This window comes from Micropterus salmoides, unplaced genomic scaffold (genome assembly GCF_014851395.1).
Source record: "Micropterus salmoides isolate LMB-PRFRI ecotype aquatic unplaced genomic scaffold, ASM1485139v1 Ms_hic_scaffold_4, whole genome shotgun sequence".
Taxonomy (NCBI): domain Eukaryota; kingdom Metazoa; phylum Chordata; class Actinopteri; order Centrarchiformes; family Centrarchidae; genus Micropterus; species Micropterus salmoides.
In genome coordinates, this window is record NW_024043372.1 from 16,807,280 (window position 1) to 16,832,105 (window position 24,826).

At 42.2% G+C, this 24,826-nt stretch overlaps 1 protein-coding gene across 2 annotated transcripts; it reads right to left on the reverse strand.

Annotated features, from left to right (window-relative positions):
- Positions 1-36: 36 nt before the first annotated feature.
- On the reverse strand, positions 37-17,695 carry LOC119885810 (mitogen-activated protein kinase kinase kinase 12-like). Of its 2 annotated transcripts, none has more exons than XM_038696039.1 (14): positions 17,311-17,695; positions 14,603-15,126; positions 12,557-12,740; positions 12,203-12,394; positions 10,952-11,110; positions 9,020-9,178; positions 8,639-8,747; positions 6,720-6,829; positions 6,093-6,209; positions 5,263-5,400; positions 3,972-4,683; positions 3,158-3,225; positions 2,427-2,727; positions 37-2,223 (listed from the first exon to the last, which is right to left on the reverse strand). In XM_038696039.1, exons 2-14 carry the CDS (start codon positions 15,084-15,086, stop codon positions 2,134-2,136), a joined length of 2,823 nt encoding a protein of 940 aa, XP_038551967.1. In that variant the 5' UTR covers positions 15,087-15,126; positions 17,311-17,695; the 3' UTR covers positions 37-2,133. The 2 variants fall into 2 exon arrangements, with proteins under 2 accessions (XP_038551967.1, XP_038551968.1); XM_038696040.1 differs by having other exon boundaries at positions 37-2,220; positions 17,311-17,694.
- Between the last annotated feature and the right edge of the window lie 7,131 nt (positions 17,696-24,826).

The following is a 24,826-nucleotide window of genomic DNA, read 5'->3' on the forward strand; positions in this document are numbered from 1 at the left end:
TTGCGGGATTGATTTTATTTTAAATTGTTTCTTAAATATATTTATTGTACAGTTACAATAATGAAGTATAAAAAGCAAATGTTTCAGTTCAGACAGGGTTGTTTCAATCAGCATCACGGGAAACAAAAGTACCTCCAAAATGGAGACACTAGAGGGCAGTAGGTTTTGCTTTTTGGCAACATTTTCTCCTGCAAGAGGATTTCTAGCTTTAAGTCTTAGGGCCACAATCCATTTAAAGAGATCTACAAATTGAAAACTTAACACCAGAAAAAAATAGAAGCTGCCATTTCTAGCTTATTGAGCGGGACCTCAACAGTCTGAAATTTTCAGGATGTAATGTGCTGTTGTACAGTCAGATTGAACCACATGCACATATGACTTGTCAAGGTACATCACAACCAGAGTTTTATGTATCATACTGTCTATTATGAAGGAGCCCTTTCACATTAGTGAAAATGACCATTTATGGGCCAAAATTTCAGCTGGTGAGGACAATATCAGAGTGACCTTTCTGGAAACTGATGAATCACATTGTGGGCTTGTAAAGCTTCACTGTCTAAATTAATTTGCTATGTTGGGGGATGGCAAAAAGTTCTTCTGAAGTGCTTCTGCTGCAGATAAGCCTGTGATTGCTTTGTGATGTACTTACCAAAACAACACTAGAATCAAAAGAATGTGAACCACATTAAGTTTGACAAAATGATCTAAACTCTTATCTTCTCTCTCCTGTGCTGGTGCACTGCAAACATACGTCGCCACATGTCTGGCAAAGTCAGAGCAGAAAACCACCATCATATTTAGTTCAGTTACTCTGAGATCTACAGTATGTTGGTGTTTTCTGTCCCTGTCACCTACATGTCTTCAGTCATTAGACTGGAGTATTTCAGTGTCTGCCAGAAATCTGCAGTCTGTCTTTTTTTGCATTTTTTTCTCTATGGTTGGATCTAAAATTTAATTTTGATCAGAGTCACAAACCGTGACCAATAGACTATCCATACTTGCATGCTTTTTTGATGCTATATACACCCCGAGATGCTCAGAAAGGGTTCAAACCAGTATTGCGTTTTAATACAGCAAACACTGCAATACTAATAAAAAAAGCCTGTCTGCCCTGAATTAACTCAGCTGTGGTTCTTTTAACCCGTGACATGACAGGACATACTGTACCAGAGCAGACATATTGCTTTTTCTTTGTTCACGTGTTCTTCCTCTTTTATCTGTGTTTTGATGCTCAGACATGAACAGCAGCTACAGTACATTCTACTACCATATGCTTTGAGGTTCAAATACAGTAGCGCCACCTAATTAGAAACATCAGCACCTTTAAATTATACAATCTCACATTTAAAAAATTTGTTCATTTTACAACATCACATATTTACAGTGATATTAAAACGCAGGAGTAGAAAATGGAAACATAATCCATGACACAAATATGAATAAATAAATGTAAACACCACAAATGAAAAATGTAAACATTGTTTTTTTTACGAATATCAATGGATTCACTGTAACATAATGAATTAGTCAGTGCATAATGTTTTGAGAAGAAATGCAATATGACAAGGAAATGATCATGTGGAAATAGTACATTTCATAAATTAAGTGCAAGCAGCAACATCAGTGGCTGTCCCAGTGATAATGACAATTAAATATAATAGAAGCCCTGATAGGATTTTATGACCATTATATGAGATGATGTGAAATAACATGACACTTTTTCATGACGGAGACAAAAATACAAATTGACATGGAAGATGACAAGAGACATTAATAGACAGTCAAGTAGATGGCCTCTTTAACTGAGGCCCCTGTCACTGAGGTGTTCTGCAGAGCTGATCTTGGGCCAGCTGCTATGGAGGGAACATAGGGGGCTGTCAGCTCGGCTAGTGCCCCGATTCAGTTTCACATCACTGTGATGCATTCATCTAAAAAGGAGGGGGGGGGGCTTCCAGGGTATCAGATTTTTGAGAACACTTACCAAAGATTTATGTGTTCCTGCTTGTGAGGAGAGACAGGCCTTCATTTGCTGCCTCTCTGCAATGTCCCTGAATGACTAAAGGTCTGTTAGAGTGAAAGAGGCATTCACAGGCTGCATCTGCAGGTGTTTGAGTGGGTTGAGGTGTCAGATTTTCACCAGTTGGTTGGTTGTTGGCTGGGTTCCGCACTTCCTGAATGGTCCAGCTCTGCACTGTCACAGTCAGAGTCATCATACAGGCCCTGCTTCGGAGGAAAAACATGAATTATCTGAGTCAGAACAGCAACAGACTCTTTAATGCTGACTACAAAAGCAGATTCTGATCTATCGTCTCCATCTTAGTATCTGTGAGCGATTATGCTTTGAATATCTCTTAGCTATATCTGGCATGCTTCTATATATCACTCTATATCATCTTTTGTCTTTGCATTCACTCTCTGAAGCTTACCTCGTAATTATGATCATTACTAGCGAGCTGGGTCTTGACTTGTCGAAGAATAGCTTCCTTCTCAGACAATCCATCTGAGCCCAGCTGGGTTGGGTCAGATGGGTCAGCGGGAATCTCTGAGCCCTGAGACAGTAGGTCGTCGCTCTTGTCGTCCAGACGCTCGTCGGTATTGGTACTGACCACGTCCGGCGTGCCACTGTGGGAGTGGTCAGTGGTGTTTCCCTCCTCACCGTCTGAGACTGATAAGTTCTCTGAGCTGAAGGTGGACAGGGACTGGCACTTGGTCATGCTCACTGGACGCCTGAGTGGGAATACAATAGGAAAGATTACATGTACAGTAAATCGACAAACATTTTCTTTTACTGCATTTATAGGTACTTTACAGTACGGAGAAATGAAAGGTGAAAAAAGAAAAAAAATGTGATGGTATTCATGCTAAAAAGTTAAAGCTCATGCATAGGTTTGTGTCTCTTTAGCCACATTGGATCACACTTATAATTCACAATTATTTGTTGCTAATATTCTCATATTACGTTTTAAAGGCCCTGCACACACTGAGATCTAATCATGCTAAATAACTGAAAACACCTTTATGCATGTACCACGGACATGTGTGGGCTTTAAAAAAATGTTTTTGATTTGTGTTGGGAAGATGTATGGACCGTTTTGTGTGGATGCACAGATGGAAACGTGAATATGGTAGCTCTTCAATAATTATATTGAACTCTTACCGTCTCCTTGGCAACTCCACTTCACTGTCCACTTCTCCTTCCTCTTCCTCTGAAGACACTCCACGTCTCTGCCGAGAAAATCAACAGTATGTATGAAACCCCAGCATTTCCCTGTTTCAGTGCACACTAATTACGCTTATTCCTGCGCCGTCTGGTGCAGGAATAGAACAGACCCTGGTGACACCCTGGGTACATGCTGAACATAGTAGTACTTTCAGAAAGCCAAAGAGACTGAGGTTTTTGGATCACTGAATCAATAATGTCTTTTGCTACTTGTACATATTTATCACTCATATTCTAACATAAAATACCCTCAGCTAACACATTAAACAGCCAGTTGAAGTTGCAGTTATGACTACTGACAAATCAACTATTCACAGGTGGCAGTAATTAAATACTAATTAAGTGGGCTGTTATTAACCACTTGAAAATTCCCAGCAGGCTCTGTGTTTTTTTGTGTGTTATCTTTGTTCATTGCATGGCATCTATAAAAATGAGAATGAGGATACTTGATTAGACTAGAGACCAAAAGCATTTGACTATCTGGACTTCATCAGTGTCCCCAATTACAGCAAAACAATTAAATGATGATAGCATGGCAGCTTTTTTCTTTTGTTTCCTCTACAGAGTCAGAGGGTTAAGTCAAGACAGGGACACTGATAAAGGCAGGAAGATGTTTTGTCCATTTAAATCAAAATGATTTGATTCCCTAAAGCCTTTCACTGCTAATTAATATTTGTTCCCTTTATAAGGCAGAAGTCAAAATGATTTTGTGAAGCTGGGCCACAGTTATACAATGCTGCTCCAGTCTCACCTGACTGCGTGTCACTGCTGCCCTGTAAAGCAGTGCTGCCGGTGTGAGGCGTTGACTTCTGGGTGAACGCGTGATTACCGTCCCGTCCTCCTTCTCCTCACCCTCGTGGGAAACGCGGGGGTTCCCAAGCACAGACGCCCTCCCCGCAGCTGCTCCCCTGCCGCACGGCGAGTCAGGGCTGCTGGAGAACGGAATAGAAGCTGCATCCTCGCTGGGCGTGTCACTGCGTGGAGGTGTTTCTGCCAGGTCATCAGTCCCTACACCCACATCTGGCCCCTCTTCCGGCCCCTCTGTCCTTCTGCTCTCCCCCAGCCCGGCTGAGGCGCTCTGGCTGCCCGCTCTGTCCAGCCCTGGCCGGACCTGTCCCTTCCTCCGGCCTTCAGCCTCCAAGGTGGTTGAAATGAGATCCGGGCTCGAGGAGTACATCTTCTTGAGCAGCAGATCATGCTGCAGGCCCCTGAGTGCTGCACTGGGGTCTAGATGTTGCTTGCTGCTGGGAACAGATGTCGTGGCGTTGACCATTGCTAAAGAAGAGGAGAGAGTGGCTTTGAGCTGAGCCAAGTCCCCGCTGCTGCCTTTACCAGCCTTCCTGTAGCGGGGTTTTCCTCGGCGTGAGCGGCCAGGGGAGGTAGAGCCCTTGTTGGGGATTGTGACCTGGGTCATGGAAGAGTCCAGTTTGGGGAGGATGACCTCTGACTTTAGTAAGTCTGGCCTGGAAAGGACAGGTACAGAATAAATAAAAAAACAGGAGGAAAGAAAAAATCTTTCAGTGCTTTGACATACATACATACATACATACAGCTAGTTTGTCTCCCACATTTTCCACCATATAAATTAAAGTATAAGACTGGTGATGTTCTATATTGTTATTGTCCATAAATTCCTTAAAAATCTATAAACCATTAATGTATTAATACTTTCAGTACTTAACTGACTGTACTTAACCCATACCCATTAGTTCCTAATGAAGTCTTTCAGGGACATTAGGGAACTGTAGTTTTTAGCAAACATTGCTCAAATAGGGGTAAATAATGTACTTTTTGGGGACTATGCACAAGGGAATAAGCAATATCAGACTTTGTATTCACATGCAGTGCTTGTTAGTAGGAACAATTTATTGTTGGTTTTGGTCTGTTTGTGGGATTTGTTTACAATAAAAAAATATAGAATATTATATATATAGAGAATATCCTTTACCATAGCCTTGAGGTTCACATAATATTCAAGTGAAACCTGATCCAACCATCCACATATCAATGCTGTAAATTTAGATAAAGCCTCGCTGGCTCACCTCTTGCTGTACGAGGGCAGTTTCTGAGGTACATTGCGTTTCTTCATGAGTTTCTCCATCGAGTTGGAGGAGGCTGACTGTCTGGAACTGTGGTGCTTGAAGCAGCCCGGGTATTTCTTGTCCAGTGAATGCTCCCGCCTGATGTTCAAACACAAAGCCGATACTCGTTTAATGGATGTCAATGAATACTCAGCATGGCATAAGAGACCACTTTGTTACACACAACAGCCCTGTATGGCTGGATGTAATGGCCATTCGCATTACATTACGGGTGACCTTTTGCCTGTACTTTCACAAAAACACAGCTTAATCAATGTTGATGGATACTGCTATTAGTAAAAAGTATTTGAATGATTACAATTTTCCTATTGTTACAGTGCAATACATGTTGCACTAACTAGAAAATGACTACAGCATACTGCCCTAGTCTACTTGATAAACATTACTGTATCATCTGTTACTTTTTCTGAACTTTCACTCACAATCCCCGTGCAACCTAACAGAACCTGTCTAGTAGTGCAAACCAGATAGAGACCTATTTACATAGTCTCAAGGCTGATAAGTTGCTGCCAAAGGGGCATCTACTAAACACTGCCTTGGAGGGGGTGAATATTTATGAGAACAATCATTTTGTATTTTATGTTTTTAAGTAACTTAGATCACTTGGTAGAGATCTGCGTCAACTTTGACATTAAGTGGTCTTTTTCTGTTGCTCAGTTTCCAAAAAGCCACATCATATTCACTTTGACTCAATGTTGTAAATCAACAAAACATGAAAATGTTTAAGGGTACTTTTTTAAGGTACTGTAAATAAATGTCAGTTTTCATACTTGAGCAGTTCTTTCTCTTTGATCTCCAGCTGCAGCATGATGGCATTGAGCTCCATATAGAGATTGTTGGCTCTCTCCAGTTTCCTCTCGTAGTGCTCCCGGATGTCCAGCGCATGTCTGTGTAGAGATGAAAATGGGGTCAGCCATTAATACGCAGATTAACATTTATTTACTGCTTCTCTAATTGTATGGATTTCTCAATAATTAGCTCATCCTTACATCTTTGTTAGTTATGGAACTATTTTTTATTTTTTAAATATTTCAAGATTCAAGATTTCTTTATTGTCATTCTACAGTGCACTGTAACAGCACAGGAATGATTAAAAACACTATAGGAATATGAGATTAAAAAAAATGTATATGGGTGTGCGGAGCATGTAGAGTGAAAATAAATATCAATATATACAACGTGGAAATACGGAAGAATGTAAATATCTAGATATATACAGTTGGAGTACATCCATCCATCCATCCATCGTCAACCGCTTATCCTGCATACAGGGTCGCGGGGGGCTGGAGCCAATCCCAGCTGACATCGGCGAAAGGCGGGGTACACCCTGTATACGTCGTCAGTACACAGTTGAGTACATACATGTGTAAAATAGTGCAGTTGACTTCTTTGCTAACCTGAGTTCTTCTCTGCGTCGTTTGATCAGCTCCTCATCCAGCCTGTGAAGACACGTCCCCTCAGACTTGATCTTCTCAAAGTGGTGCCTCACCTCATCCCTCCACTCCACCTATGCATAAAAACAAAAAACACATCCATCAGTGCTGGCATCGATGAAGTACAGTAAGCAAATATTTCACAATTTTACAGATAAGAAAAAAAATGTCTTTATGCTGACGAGCAACAGTGTCTGGTAATAAGGCTTCAGATAGTTTTAAAGTATCTTCGAATGTTACAACTACCACCACTTCTGCTCTGATCAATGCTTCTACTCCCATTGTCACCACTAATACTACCTCCAGCCTTTATGTTATTACCACTACAATGAATCATTTCGTTTATATGAAACAACTCAAAATAGCCAAAGCAGCCTGTACAGTCAGTATGACCACCACAGTCAGTCAGAAATCAGTAGCCTGCCATTCCCATATTTTCCGTTGTGATAATAAAGTATGACTCGACTTCATCTTAGTAATACTAACAACAAATTAATATTGAGAATAAACTTCATTGCACCTTGATCTAGTATAAAAGCTCTTAATCTGCAGAGAGGTTCATGTGTATCATTGAAACAAAACCCATTAAGCTGTCAGATGATAATCAATACAAAGGGAGGGAAACTGAACATGAACTGATATGACATGAGCACAACAACAACAAAAAAGCAGCGCGGGCATTTTCTTGTACATGGTGGAGCGTGACCGCTGTTATCTGATACCTGTCATATCAAAGGACAAAGCAAGTCAGATATATGTGTTTGCACGTACATGCATGTGTGTGTAGTGTGTGTGTGTATTTCTTATTAAGCTAATGGACTCTGTGTGCACTTTTCTATGTCTCTAGTACCCTCTTCCTCCTTTCTCTGTGCTCTCTGCTCCCTGCCATTAAACCAATCAATACACTCCAGCAACAAATACTTCTTTCTAACGTCACAAGAAAAATCCATTATGGGACAGAGAGGGGAGAAACTGGGGGTGGGGGGTGGCAGGGAGAAATAAAGGATGAAGCATAAGTGGAAAGAGGGAAAGAGGTTTGTATTTTGCATCATGAGATACAAACGGAGGAGGAGGCAGTGGATTGCTGCGAAAAGAAAATTAAATCTTTTTCATTTTGTGTGTTTGTGTGTGTCTCACAATTATACACGCTTGAGTTATAAATGAATCTGTGGTTCTGCACGGCTGAGTAAACACATATCTTCCACGCAATTATACTTCTTCTATGTCTCCTGTCCTTCATCTCTTGGGTTTGCAGTGGTCTAACATATTTTTCATGGGCCCCCATCCCCCACCCTATCACAGGCAGACACACACCCTCCTTCTCCATCGCACAGACCTTCTCCGTCACGCCTTTATATGATGGAGGTTGCGAAAAGGTTCTCTCTTCGACCACAAATCAGCACTTGCATGTGACAAGGAACAAAGACCAAGGAACCAACAATAATATGTTGAGGGCGTAAGAGGACGGGTATTATTAGTGGACTCCCGAGAGGCCTGGGGCCCCGGTGCAGCTGCACACTCTCCACTGCCTGTAGTTACTGCAGCAGACTGGAAACAAATGGCAGTTGGTTGACAGCAAAATGACTATCAGAGATACTGGCTGCTGTTGACAGGAGGAGTGACATGCAGTGCTCATGCATACCTCATCTGGTATGTATTTATTTGACAAGGGAGACAACTTCAGGAATGATGGTTCTCGATTCTATTTCCCCTCAATTGTAGATATACAGTGTCTGAACAAGATAAATGTACTTTCTCTATAATGTCTAAACTGGTACTGATGAATAATCTAAAATCAATACCTTTAATTAAGTCAGAATGTACCCGTCATTTAGGTATCAAAGTAGCTGTTAGGACTGTTGACAGAGACAAATTAAGCTTACCTGAGACTGAAAGTAAGTTTCTTGTGGAGTTGATAGGATATCTGCTGAGGCGATGTCAAGGTGCAGGAGAATCTGTCGGAAGGAAGGCCTGTTTCTTGGCTTGCAGTTCCTGTGAACAATTTAAACCAGCGTTTTGTCAGAAATGCAAGGGGACGTGGGGAAAAAATTACCTTTCCTCTCCGTTCCCTCTTTTTTAAAACTCTTTCTTTCCCCACACTGCCTTAACTCTCTCAGCAATCTTAAAGCTTGTAACGTCAACATATTGTAGTGTGTGTTGTTAGTGTTGATGCCTCAACTTTCTTTTTCCACATCATTCTTCTTCCCTCCATCTGTCCCTGCCTCCATCCTTCTCTGCACCCTCCTCCCCTCCCGCCTGCTCACCAGCATTGCCTCAGGAGCAGTTTGAAGCTGTCTGGACAGCTGTCAGGTACAGGCAGCTGTAGACTGTTGTTGCCCACCCCCCAGATAATGGCTGACGAGTCCACATCCTTATAGGGCACCTCTCCTGTCAGCATCTCCCACAGCACAACGCCAAATGACCTGCAGAGAGATGTGGCATATTTACTTTCAGACACAATGATAAAGATGTGAAGTGAACTGGTGAAAGGAAACATGACTGAAATGTCACGCTTTGTGGAAATTAATCTTTGTTACTACAGCTTTTATATCTGATGGATAAGGCTTTTATGCTAATGCCTTGAGGGCAGTCTTTGGTAGCTTAAACTAAGTATTATCAAGGTTTGGTATTATGAAAGGTTTACTCATTGCTAACAGTTTTCTATCACTGGAATCATGTTAATGAATGTTAAACAGTTAACACTGGTAATATCCAAAATAACATACAGGATATTACCCAGTGAATGCTTCTGTCAGGCCTGATAAATACATCTCAGCTCCAAAATGCAGTAATTGGTAACAAATGAATGTTCTGCCAAAACATGATGCTTTATTTCACTACAGTTCAGTACTTCATTGATGAGCTCCAGCTCTACCTCTGTTTGGCAGGGGAGCCAGAGAGCAGGCCCATGGGATATGTAACTATGGAAAGTCTGTTGTTGGTGATTCTCTGGCTTGCCATGGTGACCATGTCTACAGTTTCCAAGGTGCCAATAGCATCACACGAAGCATTTAGGCAGTGCGCGATGTTGTGTTTACATGTGTGTTTTTAAAGTCCACCTGTCTCCTTGTTTCTGATTCATGTTATGAACGCACAAGAAGGGAGACTTGATTTAAAGGCAATGCATGCATTTTCTTACCAACAGGTTAAGATTAGCTCTTAATTAAATGAAGGATTACAACTACATTATTCACTATCACTAATATAATGACCCATTCAGTTTCAGTTCAGTGTGACATATCTTAAATTTTTATCATTTTCATTTGAAGACAGAGAAATTAAAACTGAAAATCTCCATATTTGTTTCCCCACTCTTGTCATGAAGATGTTTTTGTTGGATCATTTTATCCACAGACTCATTAACTATATAACCTAGTGAAGCAAATTATCGCAGGATTTATACAGATCGCACGTCAATATATAGGTATTTATTGTGTGTTTATTTGTTGATCTGTGTAGCGAGCTGATGTATACAATTGTCCTCACAAGAATAAATATAGTTGGATTGAGTTGAATTTACCTCTGGCTATTTTAGTATAGTCCTTACATAAAAACCAGAAAGGAACATGAGTTGTACTTGCTGTCAGCAGCACAAAACAAAACTGAATCTATACAAGATAATACTTCTCCACAGCCTCACTTTTTCTGACTCACTCTTTTTATGGACTATTATCTAATTTACATGAATTTAAACAAAACTGCACAATACACACCCATGCTTTGCTGGGTGTGTATTGTAAGCTTTTTAATCCTACTTTCACTTCTCTGCTAATGCACTGCTGGCTCTGAGCCAAACCATCCACAGACTCTGGAAGGTTATTCCAGCCTCTCCTGAGCACTGCAGCATCTGGCAAATCAATTATTAAATTAGCCAGCGTTCCTTTCAGGACGGAGAGGAAGAGTGATGGAGGGATGAAGGATGGAAGAGAGAGGGGGAGAATGTACTGGGGGAGATCAGGGTTTAACACAGGGCAACCCATCAGATATAGCAGAGGCCCTATAGAATTTCATGTAATGAGATATTGTACATAATACTGAATAGATTTTCTGGAAATAGGATCCTACGCTCTATACTGTAGTGCGCTGTAACTAATGAGATTCTATGTTGATTCAATGACAGATAAGACAAACCATAAGGGAAAATTGCAAAGGGTCACCAATGCAAAAGGACTATGTAAAAGGGTTCTGTCACCTACCAAATATCCACCTTCTCTGAGACGGGTTCGTTGCGTATGACCTCTGGAGCCATCCATGCCACCGTACCGGCAAAGGACATTTTGGTGCTCTTGTCGCTGAGCTCTTTGGACGTGCCGAAATCAGAAATCTTCACTGAGTCATCATAGGTGATCAGCATACTGGAATGAAACGTTGAATGCCAAGTTAATATTTATATATTACAATCCATCTGCATACAAACATCAAAAGGTGTGGCAGCCAGGGCCTTTCAGAGTTAGACATTTGCACACTAATCATAGCATCTAAATTTGGCCAATCAATGCATCCTTGTAAAGCAGTGGTTCCCAGCTATGGGTCGGAAACCCCACTGCAGGTCACAAGATAAATCTGACGGTTTGCAAGATGATTAAAAGGATAGGAAAGGAGTTAAAACCTATTTCTACAACACAAAATTATGTTTATTTTTACCTATAATCTTTTCCGTTTTCCCTGTAAATTACTGGATAATGTAATCTCCTCAGGCCTCTAAAAAGTATTCAAATGAACTGCTCACAACTGGTAGACAAATGCAACCTGTGACGTGGGGCTGCAAGTAGACATTGTTTTGTTTTGAGGGGTCAAAACCCCTTAAAGGTGGGGCAGGCAATTTATTTCAGTAGCATTTTTTGTTAGATTTGTTGAAAATTTACTTTCTGACAGCAATTGATAAATCGATTGCCTTGACACAAATTTTACAGTATCTATGGCTGTAGCAGGACTGTAATATGCTCAGCCAATCATTTAATTCAGTCCAAATAAAAAGACTGGCTGGCCAACTTGCCTCCTCTGTGTGCACTCTGCCCGTGCACTTACTGTGATGGCTGGATACTTTCAAAATCTAGATTTCTCTTGCTAGTTTCTTCAACGTCACCCTCTTAAACCGCAGGTGCTTTCAATATTACTGAAATTCTAACAAATGACCTTACATTCATCCAACATAGGGTTTACTTTCACAGTGGACTTTGAGTGTCAGATGTCAAAATACATTTGTATTGTAACTGTATCATTCCATGAAGCATGAAACTGTACAACACCTTTTTTGAAATCACAAATTCAAGCAGTGTAAGATTTGTCTTTTTAATGTGTCTAGGTCTATCCCCCTACTTTGAACAGCTTCCTGACTCTCCTATCAAAGCTGATCTTAAGCTTTAGTTAAAACTATTTAGTGACCTGTCTGCTCATTTACACGTACACTCACACAGTTCATTTTAACTAGGGCTACAAAAACTCACTTTGGTGACTTGAGGTCTCTGTGGATGATCTTGTGGAGGTGAAGATAGTTCATGCCCCCAGCGATGCCCATTGCCCAGTCCATGAGCAGGGATGGATGGATCTGCCTGCCTGCTCTCAGCACCTCATACAGCTGTCCTTGGGCACAGTACTCCATGATGATGCAGTAACATGGAGCCTGGGTACAAATACCCCTGAGAGTGTAGAGAAGTATGTACGGTATGTTAAGACAGAAAAAACCTGACATATATAACTATAAAGCTTTCACTTACTGAAGAAAATCAATCATATTATATAAACATTAAATTTTAGTGTAATGCTCTGCACTTCTTAATACACTGATAATTTCTACTAACTTGAAAGTGATGATGTTGGGGTGTTTGAGCTTGCGCAGGTGCTTGATGTCTGTCTCTTTGATGTTCCGCACTTTCTTTACGGCCACTTCCTGTCCGTGCAATTTGCCCAGAAAGACGGCGCCCTGGGCTCCGCTGCCCACCCACTGCAGATCAGATATCTCCTCGAATGGGACCTCCCATGCCTCTGAGATTGGGGGAGAAGATGGAGGCAAGGTAGTTGGTGAGCTTATGTTTAGTAACATGAGCAGAGTGATCATTGCGATTTTAACCTGTACCGATTATTTTTCACCAAAAAAATTGCTGTTTCCAGTCTTTGTGCTAACTAGGTTAGGTAACAGTATGCCCTGGCTCTTACAGCCAACCTAGACCCCAGCTGATATCTTGTTCTGTAGTTGAACCTCACTTTAACCTAAGACTCAGAGTGTGCAGGCAGACAGACAGGGAGCTCTAATCTCCTGTGGGTAATTCTCCCTCAGCCTCCTAAATCCTGCTTAGTGCCATTGTGGGGCTGACGCAAAACAGGGGTCCGACACTCAGGAGAGGGCTGGAAGAGGGAGGGGATTTAAAAGCCTAATGGTGGATGTATGGTGAGTAGGGAGGTGGAGGGGTAGTGACGGTAGTGGGGTTGTTAGCTCTGTGTGTGTGTGTGTGTGTGTAAAGAGAAAAGAAGAGAGGGGGATTCCCCACAGGTCGGCAGGGGTCCATGTGGCCAAAGACAGACTGTTAATACATAGAAAATATACAGCCTGCTCTGCTGCTGTTCTTAGCCTGAGAAATGAAGATTCGGACACATTTATCATATTAATAAGTATGGTATGAATGATTAATGCTCCCCGGTGATGAGGGCTCGGCCTCTGATGAGCCCCACAAATGTCCCACAGTCAAGACATACGACCTCATCTGATACACCACATTCCCCCCCCTGGGTCTGCTTTGTTTGATCTGAAAAATTGAAGAAATTTAGAACATCACTAGGCACCCCACAGTCCTTCACAATCAGAAAAGGGCAGACAATCTTCCTCCTTTCTATTGTGCTACATTGTGCCTTTCAGTCAAAGCTTAAGAATAGAGCATTGTGATATGGCAGGGAGGCATTCAGTTGCAATACCCCTATTTATTTCACTTTTATAATATCCGTTTTTGCTCCCGTCGGTGTGTGTGTGTGACTCCCTGTGATGCTGCACAGAGGAGGGGAGCAGCGAGGTGCAGATGGGCTGGGAGTGATAACAGCACAGGATGAAAAGGAGGGGAAAGAAGACAATGAGAGGTGGAAGGAGGAGGGGAGCGGAGGGGAGACGTGGAAGTCAAACGCTTGATAAAATATCAGAAGGCTATAAAGACAAGGAGACATATAAATCTGCCAACTTCAAGCCAGGTGTATGATGCAGTGTTTATTTTAGTTTTTAAGTTTTTTTTGGCATCTTATCTGACTTTATGTGTTCATGTCAGTACTAGATATTAAGTGTTTCTATTTGTGGATGTGTTTATGTGTGCCTGCAGTTGTCTTTGGGCGCATGCTCACGTGTGTGCGTGTGTCAGGTTTGCGTTAATAGAGATGAGAGGCGCAGGGTCAGAGTGTAGTTATGCATAATTCATGAAGCAGATTTGGCTCAGGAGTCCCAGGGGAGCTCTGTGCTATTGTAGTGGTTGCAGACATAAACAACACAGCGTCACAGGGAGCTAGTTTCATTGGGGGGGTGGTAGTGGGAGGATGGTGGGGTGGGCACAAGCAGGCGAAAGCATCGGGGGGGAAATATCAGGGGAAAATAAGCCCTTTGCGGCTTTGATAGAGTCTCTCTCTGGCTGCAGCTCTTTCACGTCAAGGAAAGTGTTTGTTTACAACATGGCCTTTGTGCGAGTCATTTTTCTACCAACTGTTTAATGTAATTAAACTGGGGGATAAGATCATTTAATTAGCATATCAAAGCTTCAGACTGGAATTAAATGGGAGCTAGTCGTTGCTTTTATTGGAAAACCAAAAGCAACCCTTGATGCCAGTGTGTGTTGATGTGTTTACGTTGAAATGGATTTGACTGCTAGACTCACCGTCCAGGTTGTGTTTGTGCTCCGTGGAGTAAGCTTTGCCAATCATAGTCCAGACAGGCCGCAGACATCCAAATAACCCCTCCAGAAACCCTCCTCCTCCTGTAGACTGGCACTGTAGCCTGGCGTCATCCACCTGGCTCCTGACCACACTGCTGTCCAGCTCCTGGCCCTCTCCCTCCGTCCTTCCGGGACTTCCATCATGCTCGTGGAGCTTCAGGACACTGTTGGCAAAGTGCTCCTGTTGTTCCTCGCCCGGTGTCTGGCTGTGCCCGGCACTCTGCCCTCCTCCACCCCCAGGTTCGACAGCACCTCCGGTGTCTATTGAGAGGACGTTCCGAAGGACGCATTGGGTCGGGGTCAGGTCCATTTCTGGGGTGCAGGGTGTTTCAGCATCAAGGCGGCGAAAGGATGGAGGATCAGAGAGGGGTGTGTTGAAGCCAGAGAGAGAAGGAGAGGGGGCACGAGGTTCATGAATAAGCGCCATAAGGGCCTGTGGTCATCAGAACAACAAGAGAACTGGAAGCCTTGACAAGAGCAAACACACAGAGAGAGAGGAAGAGAGAAAAAGAGGATGGAAATTGTTATAAATCAAATCAGAGTTAAAATCATTATCTTACCATCTGGGAGCCATAAAAGCAGGCAGATTTAGCTGAATACTGAGTCTGTGGGAGAGTCTGACCTCTGGAAGATCATTATTTAGGCCTCATATAAGTAGAACCTTAGTTACTGAGGTTAGGCTATAGTTATCGTAACAGGCAGAGGAACTCAGTGCAGTGACTGTTCTGTACCCTAAAATGCAGGTCAGAACCATCCAGCCCGGAATTAACTGCAAATGCAGGCAGGCAAGAAGGCACATCTCCCTTGAGCTGTGATATATATCAAAGACATTCACATTCATAGTTTCTATGTTCCTCTCATTCCAGTTATTTTTTGTTGTGTTATATCACCCAGAAACTGCTTTGCAGCTTTCTATAAAGAGAGACTTTAAGGACTGTGTGGGGGCATGGTTAAGGTTAACATTCAGAGAGTACACAAGAACAGATTGAGTGAAAAACATGCAGTTTTAGTAAACTGTTGATCATCAGCATAGATAGAGAAATATCGCGAAACAAAGATTGCACGTACCATGAAAAATTTTGCATTTTTAGTATTTCTCACAACTCCGAAGTAACAAATTATTTCTTGCTGCACCACCGGGTTCATTTTTAAAATGAAACCTAGGTGAAGATGAGAGTACAGTGGTTGTCAATCTACATGTGCCTGGAGATCAGGGCAGTGACATAAATTTATAAGTCATGGTGTCTGATCTCTGAAGATTTCTAATCAATACTAGAATGTGAAACATGATTCAGGATGTTTGGATAAAGGACAGAAGAACAGCCTGTCTGGACCATAAATCTGAGAAAGCCTCAGTTCAGCAGTACCCCCCACCACCACCATATATAGGTGCCACAGCATCACCGTACCTCAATTAAGTAATTGCCTTATATCTTACAGAATATGAACAAATTATTAACAAAGCCAATGTTCTGCAGGTAGAATGGTGCAATTGCCATTTATTTACTACTCCAGGAACATCACTGATATATTCAAATGGATCAGATCAAATCATGGCTGTATAATAATGAGGGAATTCTGCAAACCTCTTCAAAGCTTGTCATTTCTCCAAGGACGCCTGCACATACATGCTCAGCGGATGAAATGAAAATGCATTATTTCTTATCAGTGCCTTTTGAAGTGATTCACACCTCATCTGCTATCTCTGACAAGCAAGTCTAAGAGGTGACGGGTTTTACTGTGAAATAATGATACAAATCAAAAATGCTTAATGGTGCTAGCATCATCCTGTTGTTGTATGGTATGTGAGACAAAATAAACATGTGTTTTCTCTTCAGGTTATCATCCAGTGATTGTGAGGGGCACTTCAGGTATAGGCTATCCACCAAATATATCTATTTGCTGTCCATATCTTGATCAGTTTGAAGGTCAATTTTAGAATCACTATGCCTATATGTATTTACATGCCATTTTGGACTATTATCGACCACCCTACCGTGACAATTAGGCCTATTCTCACAAAAAGTAATGTACATGGCATCTGATGTAGCCTGATCCCCACCTAGCTGTAGAACCATCTATAGGCCTAATTCATAAAAGAGGAAGAGAGAAATCATATAGATGGGCTAGTTCAAAACAAGACAGACACAGCCCGCAGGATTCATTAAACCACACCACAACCATGAAGCTCAAAAATGGGGAAAAAACATCCTCATTATAATTTTCTGCGCCGAGAGAAACCCAAGCACCGAGACACATCTGGTGTCTGAAATCTGGAATAATCACACATCATTCACATCCGACTGATCCTGTCTGCTATAAAGTCCTGCTCTCTCTTTATTTATTACGAGGTATCAGCTGCGGGACCTCGAGAAGCAGGCTACGGTCTGTTGCAGGCCAGTGCATTAATTGTGGATGGCATCAGAGGGGTTTCTTGTGCGCATCATCGCTTCTCCTCGCATCTCCTGCGGTAAAGATCCCCGGTGCATTCGTGAAGCATTCACTGACAACACTAAAGTTACAGTTTATGTTTGAATAATAAAGGACCGGGTGCGTTGTTTAGGAATAAGATCTGTAATAGCCCAGCTGCCTTCTCATTGCTACTTATGACGCCGACTGAATGCTGCTAATGTCAAACAAACGTTTCCTACCTCAGTGCCGACAGCTGTGGTCCATCGCTGGGGACTGCGAAAGCTTATTCCACTTTTTAATTTAGGGTCGATTCTAAAAACAACCACCTAATAATTCTCCCTTTCTGGGGTTGTTGGTATAATCAGCATCCATGCATCTTCCTCCTCCTCCTCCTCCTCTTCTCTCTGCATCCAGTGAGGTTTCTCCGCCCGTGATGACTCGGAGGCTGCGTTTTCTCCTGCGTTTATCCGAGTGAACAGTAAACACAGCAAGCTATAAGCTCCCTCGGTTCGCTTGTTTTCCTGCTCCTACACCTCCTCCTGATTTTCCGTTCTCCTCTGAGGGCGCGATCTGCGTACACTCAGGAATTTATACGTCTATCTCACCTATAGTAAACACTACTGAGGAGAGGAGAGAGGGGAGAAGGGTGGGAGGGAGCGGCAATGTTGGTGTCCTATCAGAGAAGAAGTGGGCTGTGACGAGCTCAGTCCGGTGAGACACGGGACAACCGCAGGTAAACGGGTTTATATGTGTGAGTGAAGCTACACTTATAGGCACGGGGGGGGGGGGGGGGTCAGCCGGTATGTGAGGTGATCCAAATGATGTCATCCCCAAAGCATGCAGCATTTGACTGGACAGCACCATGTAAATCCCTTCAAACCCTATTAATGCCCTCTGTATTGAGTGTAATTGGTGCATAATCTGCGTGCACTATCCTCCGTCTGCCACGGAGGGGACATGAAGGAAGGACGGCAGGTCGTTTTTTATTATTATCATCTCCAATCTCTACTGACCCATTTCTCTCAGATAGGGAGAGTGGGACAGCACAGGACCTAAATGGGACTTTCCCCAGGCGTGATTTGTTTCCCTCAGGACTTCAATTAACCTGAATGAAGTAAAAAAAAACAAAAACAAAAAAACTCCACACTAATTTAGACAACTGTCATCTTTCAACACAAATCTCATTTTGTGTTTAAACATGCAATGCCACCAGATCATTATCTTCAATGGTTCCTGTTTAAATGCAGATTTTATTCAAGGGGTTATTTCCAAGGCCTGGCATTCTTGCCATCATACATGGATGAATTAAGTTTTTATTATTGTGTTATGCATACAACTATGGGCTTACAAGACACCAGAAAGTCCTATAAACCTGATTTAGAATGTGTATGCATATTCAAAACTAAACTAACCTACAAATAGTCCCAAAATAAAGAAATCACAATCATATTTTCACACCCTTATGTCCACAAAAAAAATCATAAGTCACTCACAAAAGCTGTACAATACTGAAGAAATCAGACTAAATACTAATTAAATTAACCATTTTTGCCTTCTCTTAAGACTTTCAAGACAAAGTCAGTGAACGGCTCGCACATTCAAGTCAGGGCTATCCTGCATAATGAACGGATGTAAGTGTAACTCTGCAGGGAGATCATGGGAGATCATGAAATCACAGCAATGGAGATTCTTCCAGAGAGTCAAGCTATTTGGCTGACACAGAGGGAAGATGTGAGTTTGTGGAACAGCTGGGGATCCCATGTCTGAGCTGTGTATTTACTGACAGTCTAAATGGTTGTAGCTGCATGACCCTTTTTGAGTGCTAAATTTAAATCCAGCCCTTATCCCTCAGACTAAGCTCATGTTGGGCTTAAACCCTAATGATGACCTCATCGTGCCGCTCGTGGACAGAAGGGAAACCCTTAGTAGTGCACAGAACGACCACTTGAGAAAGACAAACCTGCACGACTACACAAGTATTCAATTCAGCCCTCTCTTCTTCTCTCTGCAGAGCTTTATGAAATCCTGATGAAAAGAGATCATTGCACTGGCTGAGTTGGATACCTCCAGTGAAATTACAGTTGGGAAAAAGTAATTGCTTCCAGTTTCATTTATTCGTCTTTTGAGTCATTCTACGCCTTCTGCTTCTACATGAAGCCTTGCCAAATGAAAATAAGAATTGGAGTTATACAGAAGCCACCATAATAAGATTTTTTTTCTGTAACTTAAAATGTTTAGACTCAGTGAGAAGAAATCAGAGCAACAGCAAAATAATAATGGACTTGTTTATGCAAGTCATTCAATGTTTAACTGTAACATTTTCTTACAACCATTAGGGACACTATCAGGGTATTGTTCCATTTCTAAAATGATTTTTGACTTGATGCTTATGTTTTAATTTTACAATCTAATGGACCATTATCTTCAAGTTCCCAAATGAATATTCAAGGAACACTAGCTAAAATGTGGTTTATAAATGTTTAATGTTGGTTTTAATATCACATGAAATAGAGAGAGTGGGCAAAAATCAGTGGCTTTAATCTTTCTTGCTATTTTATGCCATCCATATCTATAATTCCACTCCCTACTCTGTCTTAAGGCGGTCTGAATGGAGCAGTACATCCTCTATTCTATTTCTATCTTTTTCTTAAAACTTTCTTCATGATTTATTTATTGGCGCTTGTTGTTGCATGATGGCTCCTTGTCAGAGATGTTCAGTCCTCTGAGGGTCTGTGCTGCTGCCTCTGATGTCCACCAGCACAGCTTCTGCCTCTGTTATTGTTACTCTAGCAGAAACAAACACAGAATGAACACCGCAGGGTACCACTCCTAATAAGATAAAAACTTCAAATCTACAAAGCGACACCTTTAAAAAAAATGCAGTAGGACTCCCGCTGATTTTTAAAGATTGAACAGTGGATTCCAAATGAGCTACATGCGTTTACCTGTCATGTTCCATACTAACTGCTTACATGCTTACAACTGCAAAGCCTTAATCTGACTACGAAAGGAATGGCTGTACAACTCTGTGCTCTAGTTACATCCACCACACGCTGATGTAAAATGCTGCATTGTTTGGCAATATAATCTGTAGGAGGGAATTAACAGAGGCCTGCAGTGAAGGATGTCGGGAGGAATGGCATGTGTGTGCATTAGGAGCATATTTGCCACTGACTATGAGTGTACAATATGTTGTGAAAGGCTGGGTGCCAAGTGGTCACAGATTGTCCCAGTCCAGTTAAGGGGGAAAGATGTAGAGTAGAGGTGTGTGTGTGTGTGTGTGTGTGTGTGTGTGTGTGTGTGTGTGTAGGGTTGGGTGTAGGGAATGAGGGGGAGGGCAGCTTCTGGCTCTTTGGAGAGCCTATTTATGGATCCTCATGGAGAGCCCCTTGTGTTAGTCATTGTCACTTTCACTCACACACTGCTGAATAGGTGGCCAATCATCAAATCCACTCAACTCTGTTCCTAAAGGGAACGTGAACAAAAGAAGCAAAGATAATTGGCACTCTGCTTCAACATCATATTGACTGAAAACCAACAGTAGAATTGCAGAGAAAGTCTTTGAGGTGTCCAATGAAAGAAGACAGGTAAGTGTGTATAAGATATATTTGTGTGTGCTTATGTATGTCTGTGTCAATATGCACAATGGAGTGATCCGTTCCTGTCTGTCGAGGAAAACTGATATTAGACAGTACTGACATCAATCAGGTTGCCACTACTGTGTGTTTCATCAATATGGTCCACTGATGGGATTCATTAAGATGGGCGCCAACCATTATTGGTGGATGGGTAAGGGGGCTGGTGGGTGGGGGATTCTCCATTTCAACAAGATGATCTCACCTCCTGTCTGCAGCTGAGGAAGAAGAATTTTCATTCATAAAGTTCATCCATTCACGCATGCGTGTTCACGCACATGCACACACATACATATACATATCTCCCAACAGGATGCTGAGGAAACAGTTGAGCCAATGAGGCAATTTTCAGGTGAGATCACTGATAGATGCCAAGGTTCCTCTTTCCATTTAAAAACTCTGTAAAGGGTGAGCATTTGATGCCTTTCATCATCCACCTTGCCTGCATTACAGCACCACATACTCCCCATGGAAAGAAGATATCATGATAGATAACTGATCAAAAACATGTTGAATAAAATGTGCATCTCCAAATTTGCATAAACCTACATTAACTGATTTTCTGGCCAGTTGGGGGCAGTGGAAACAAGCTATAAACACAGCTCTGGCATATTTTTAGCCTTTAAAGGGTAGCTTCAGTATTTTACAACCTAGACCTTAATTTTCCCATGTCTTTGTGTCTATGTGACTAATTGGAATATTTTTTTAATTGATCCAGTGTTGAGCGAGTGTGCTCGCAAAACAAGGCTGCAGAACATGTGAGTTGCTGGTCTACTTCTGCCTCGGTTGGTTAGTTTGTGTTATTGTGTGACTTTGGTGCAGCGGTAGACCACAGATAGGAAAATTTGTATATTTGTCAAAGGAGTCTGGTGCCCTTGACGAGAGCGATACTGGTTAAACAAAAAGGATCTTACTTTAAAAAAAAGATCTCTGTAGGAAATCTTTCCACAGTGTTTTTAGAATTTTGGCGGGGTGCAATTGCCCCCAAGGATTATGTTGCAGCTCTTTTTCCAGGGGTGGTTTGTTCATTAGGGCGATCGGGTGACACACCACCAAAGCGGGAAAGGCAGGGGATTTTTCTCACACTTTCTACCACACTGTTAGTTAGCTGTGACTGTTTATCTGAATATCGTTGTCCAATCAGCGTCAAGTCGTTTTTCACGGAGTCGTGTTTCACAGAGATTTCAGTCTGGTTAAAAAGGGCCCAGATCGCTCTAATAGACTTTCGTGTAATTGCATTTTTTTTTTGAATTGTGGGCAAGGCAATGCAATCTCTATGGCTTCCGGTGGGGCTTGCACTTATATTTTTACATCATGCGCCCACAGCAGAACTACGCTTCTGCCAATGTGACCTGAAAACGACTCAGCAGTCTGTCAGCTTGTTGCTCTCATGTGATCAGCTTCAGTTTTAACAAAACGTACATTCAGGCTGAAAATTCAACCTACTGGACTACTTTTTATATTCATAAAGAAACGTAAATTGATGAAATAAAAACTGTAGTGTGTCTGTTAGCCTAATTTCTTTTTGACATACTTGGTAACCATTTTATAAAAGCAATAGCTCACTTCAGGCTGTGATATAAGCTTATTATATCACAGTTAGGCGAACAACACCCCTTAACTGTGATATAATAAGCGTATACCACGGCCTATCGTGAGCTATTGCTTAATTATTTCATTACTGTAGCCTATTACTTGAGACAGGTCCTTTAGCTGCAATGCAAGATTAACTGTAAATCATTTTATTCATTGCACATTATCAGCCCCAGTGCCACTGCGCTTTATTCTGGATTTGTTGTACCTAAAAAAACAGGATTGTCACAGCTAAAACAGATGATTGTGAGAGTCTTTCTTTTTCTTAATTATTGCTAAAGCAGTTGCCTTTACATCAATCTGTTGATCTTCACTGTGGAATGTTCATTCATTGTAGACATTGACAATGAACTTCGGGATGTAGATGTTCACAAATACTATACAGTAGACCATTGAACTGGTCACCTTAGCCATCATCGCATCAATTGCCCCCCCGAGAGATTTGGCCTGTTTCACTGCTGCCATCTGCAGCGCGCTTGTTCAATACTGGACCAATTTCAAAAAAATGTTGTTCCAATTAAGCCCTTTTTCCACCACTGGTACCAGCTTGACTCAACTCGACTCGATTCGGTTTTGGCCTGTCGTCCTCTGTGTCACATCCAACTCCAGCAGTCAGGCTATGTGTTCTATTTTTGTCTACAACCACTTCCTATTTTTGTTGGTATTCATCATCTTGTGTCCTTTCAGGTCTTTGTCTTCCCTCCTGCCCTGTGTGATAACCAGTCCCCGCCCTAAAGTGCTCCACCTCTGTCTCCCCTGCCCTAGTGTATATATACCCTTGTCCCATCTGTCCCTGTGCCAGTTCGTCTTGTGTCAGTGTTCTAGCGATTTTCACAGTGCGTGCCCTGTGAGTCCATACCTTTGTGTGAAGCCCTGATAGTACAAACTGGCCACACAATGGACTCCGCTGACTTGGATCCCCAGAAGAAATCCCTGCATAGTCAGGCACAGTGTCTCCACCTTCAAGAGGATATTCTTTCCGCAGTCCACCAGGAGGTGTGTAGTTTGGTGGAACAGCAAGCGAGCATCCAGGCTATTGTCTGTGATCAGATTGCCCAGCTGACCTCCCAGATTCAAGCTCTGCAGTTAGGGGCAGCTTCTTCAACCACACCACCTGCCGTGGACTCTGTCCCTCCTTCCACTGGTACAGCTGCCCACATACCTGTCCTTCAGCCCATGGTTCCGATGGTCACTCCTCAGCTGTCTCACCCCGAATACTTCTCCGGTGAGTCCGGAGACTGGGCCAGTAAAGGAGAGGGCACTGGTGACAAAACCACTATTTATTGTCCCTCTCATCCTATGCCAACAGTAATGCCTGGTGCAGAACAGGTACCCCCTCCCTTTGATCTCCTCTGCATTTGAATTGTTGCAGGAGGACAAGATCTTCACTAAATTAGATCTGAGAAATGCTTACCATCTAGTTAGGATCAGGGAGGGGGACGAATGGAAAACAGCTTTTAACACTCCTAGTGGTCACTATGAGTACTTGGTGTTTGGACTAACCAATGCTCCAGCCGTGTTTCAGTCCCTAGTGAATGATGTCCTACGAGATATGTTAAATGACTTTGTGTTTGTTTAGTCGTACCCTGTGAGTCCATACCTCTGTGTGTAGCCCTGATACTCTGTACCTCCACAACGTAGTGTTCCTGCGACCCACACATACCAGCTGTTGATTTAAGTTAAAATGTTTCCTCATTACTCAGAATGTAAAGACAGAATAGTGGTGCAAAAATCTTACAGCTGTGTTTTCCTCTGCCATTGTTGCTGGAGTCTCTGCTGCATGGGCTAAAGTGGTCTGTGAGCTGATTGGCTGGCTGGCCCATTAGCTTCACCTGCTGGCACATGCTGATTCCTCAACTCCAAAAACATTTAAGCACATTTTCGATCCGTCTTCAATTTTTGTAAAACTGACAATATTCGAAATCTACACAGTTGATTTATCGCCTCAAAACTTCAGTAGTCTGTAGTGTTGTCGTTGCATTTAAGTATCGCCTTGCTTGGAACCTCGAGGGAGGTGATACGAAAAAAAAGTACCAGATAGTTGAACAGGCTTCGCGATCGTACGCAGCCTATCAAACAACTGAAACCAACATCTGCACCCTGTGTGTTCCCTGCTGCTTAACCTGGTCCATGCTTGTAAAACATCCTTCACAACTTGTAACCGAGTCAAGTCTGTGTGAGTGAACACATGCACATATGACGACTGCTATCCCAATCAATCCCAATTGTGATTCTAGTCACCTGATTGAGTCAAATATTAACTCTCCTTTTAGCTCTGTTTTCGTCTCCACCAACTCCTGAGGGAAATATCAGGCTCATTAGCCACTATATGTTCCATTATGTTCTCCAGCTAGTCACTAGCTGTGTCTGTCTGCTGTATGGTCATTATAAAACTCTGCAGGGGGTTGTGTGATAGAGTTGTGGGTTTATCACTACAAGCAAAACCTTTTCACGTACGAATACACAAATAGTCATGTGATCAATTATTAATACAAATGCTGCTTTATTGACCACTCTCTTGTTGACA

Bases quoted from the DNA above. Each gene is read 5' to 3' on its own strand.
- LOC119885810 (XM_038696039.1), bottom strand. From the start codon at position 15,086: ATGGCGCTTATTCATGAACCTCGTGCCCCCTCTCCTTCTCTCTCTGGC. The intron at 4,684-5,262 runs GTGAGCCAGCGA...TGTCCTTTCCAG, and splicing joins CTGCCCTCGTACAGCAAGAG to GCCAGACTTACTAAAGTCAG. The intron at 2,728-3,157 runs GTAAGAGTTCAA...ATTCCCACTCAG, and splicing joins GTGGAGTTGCCAAGGAGACG to GCGTCCAGTGAGCATGACCA.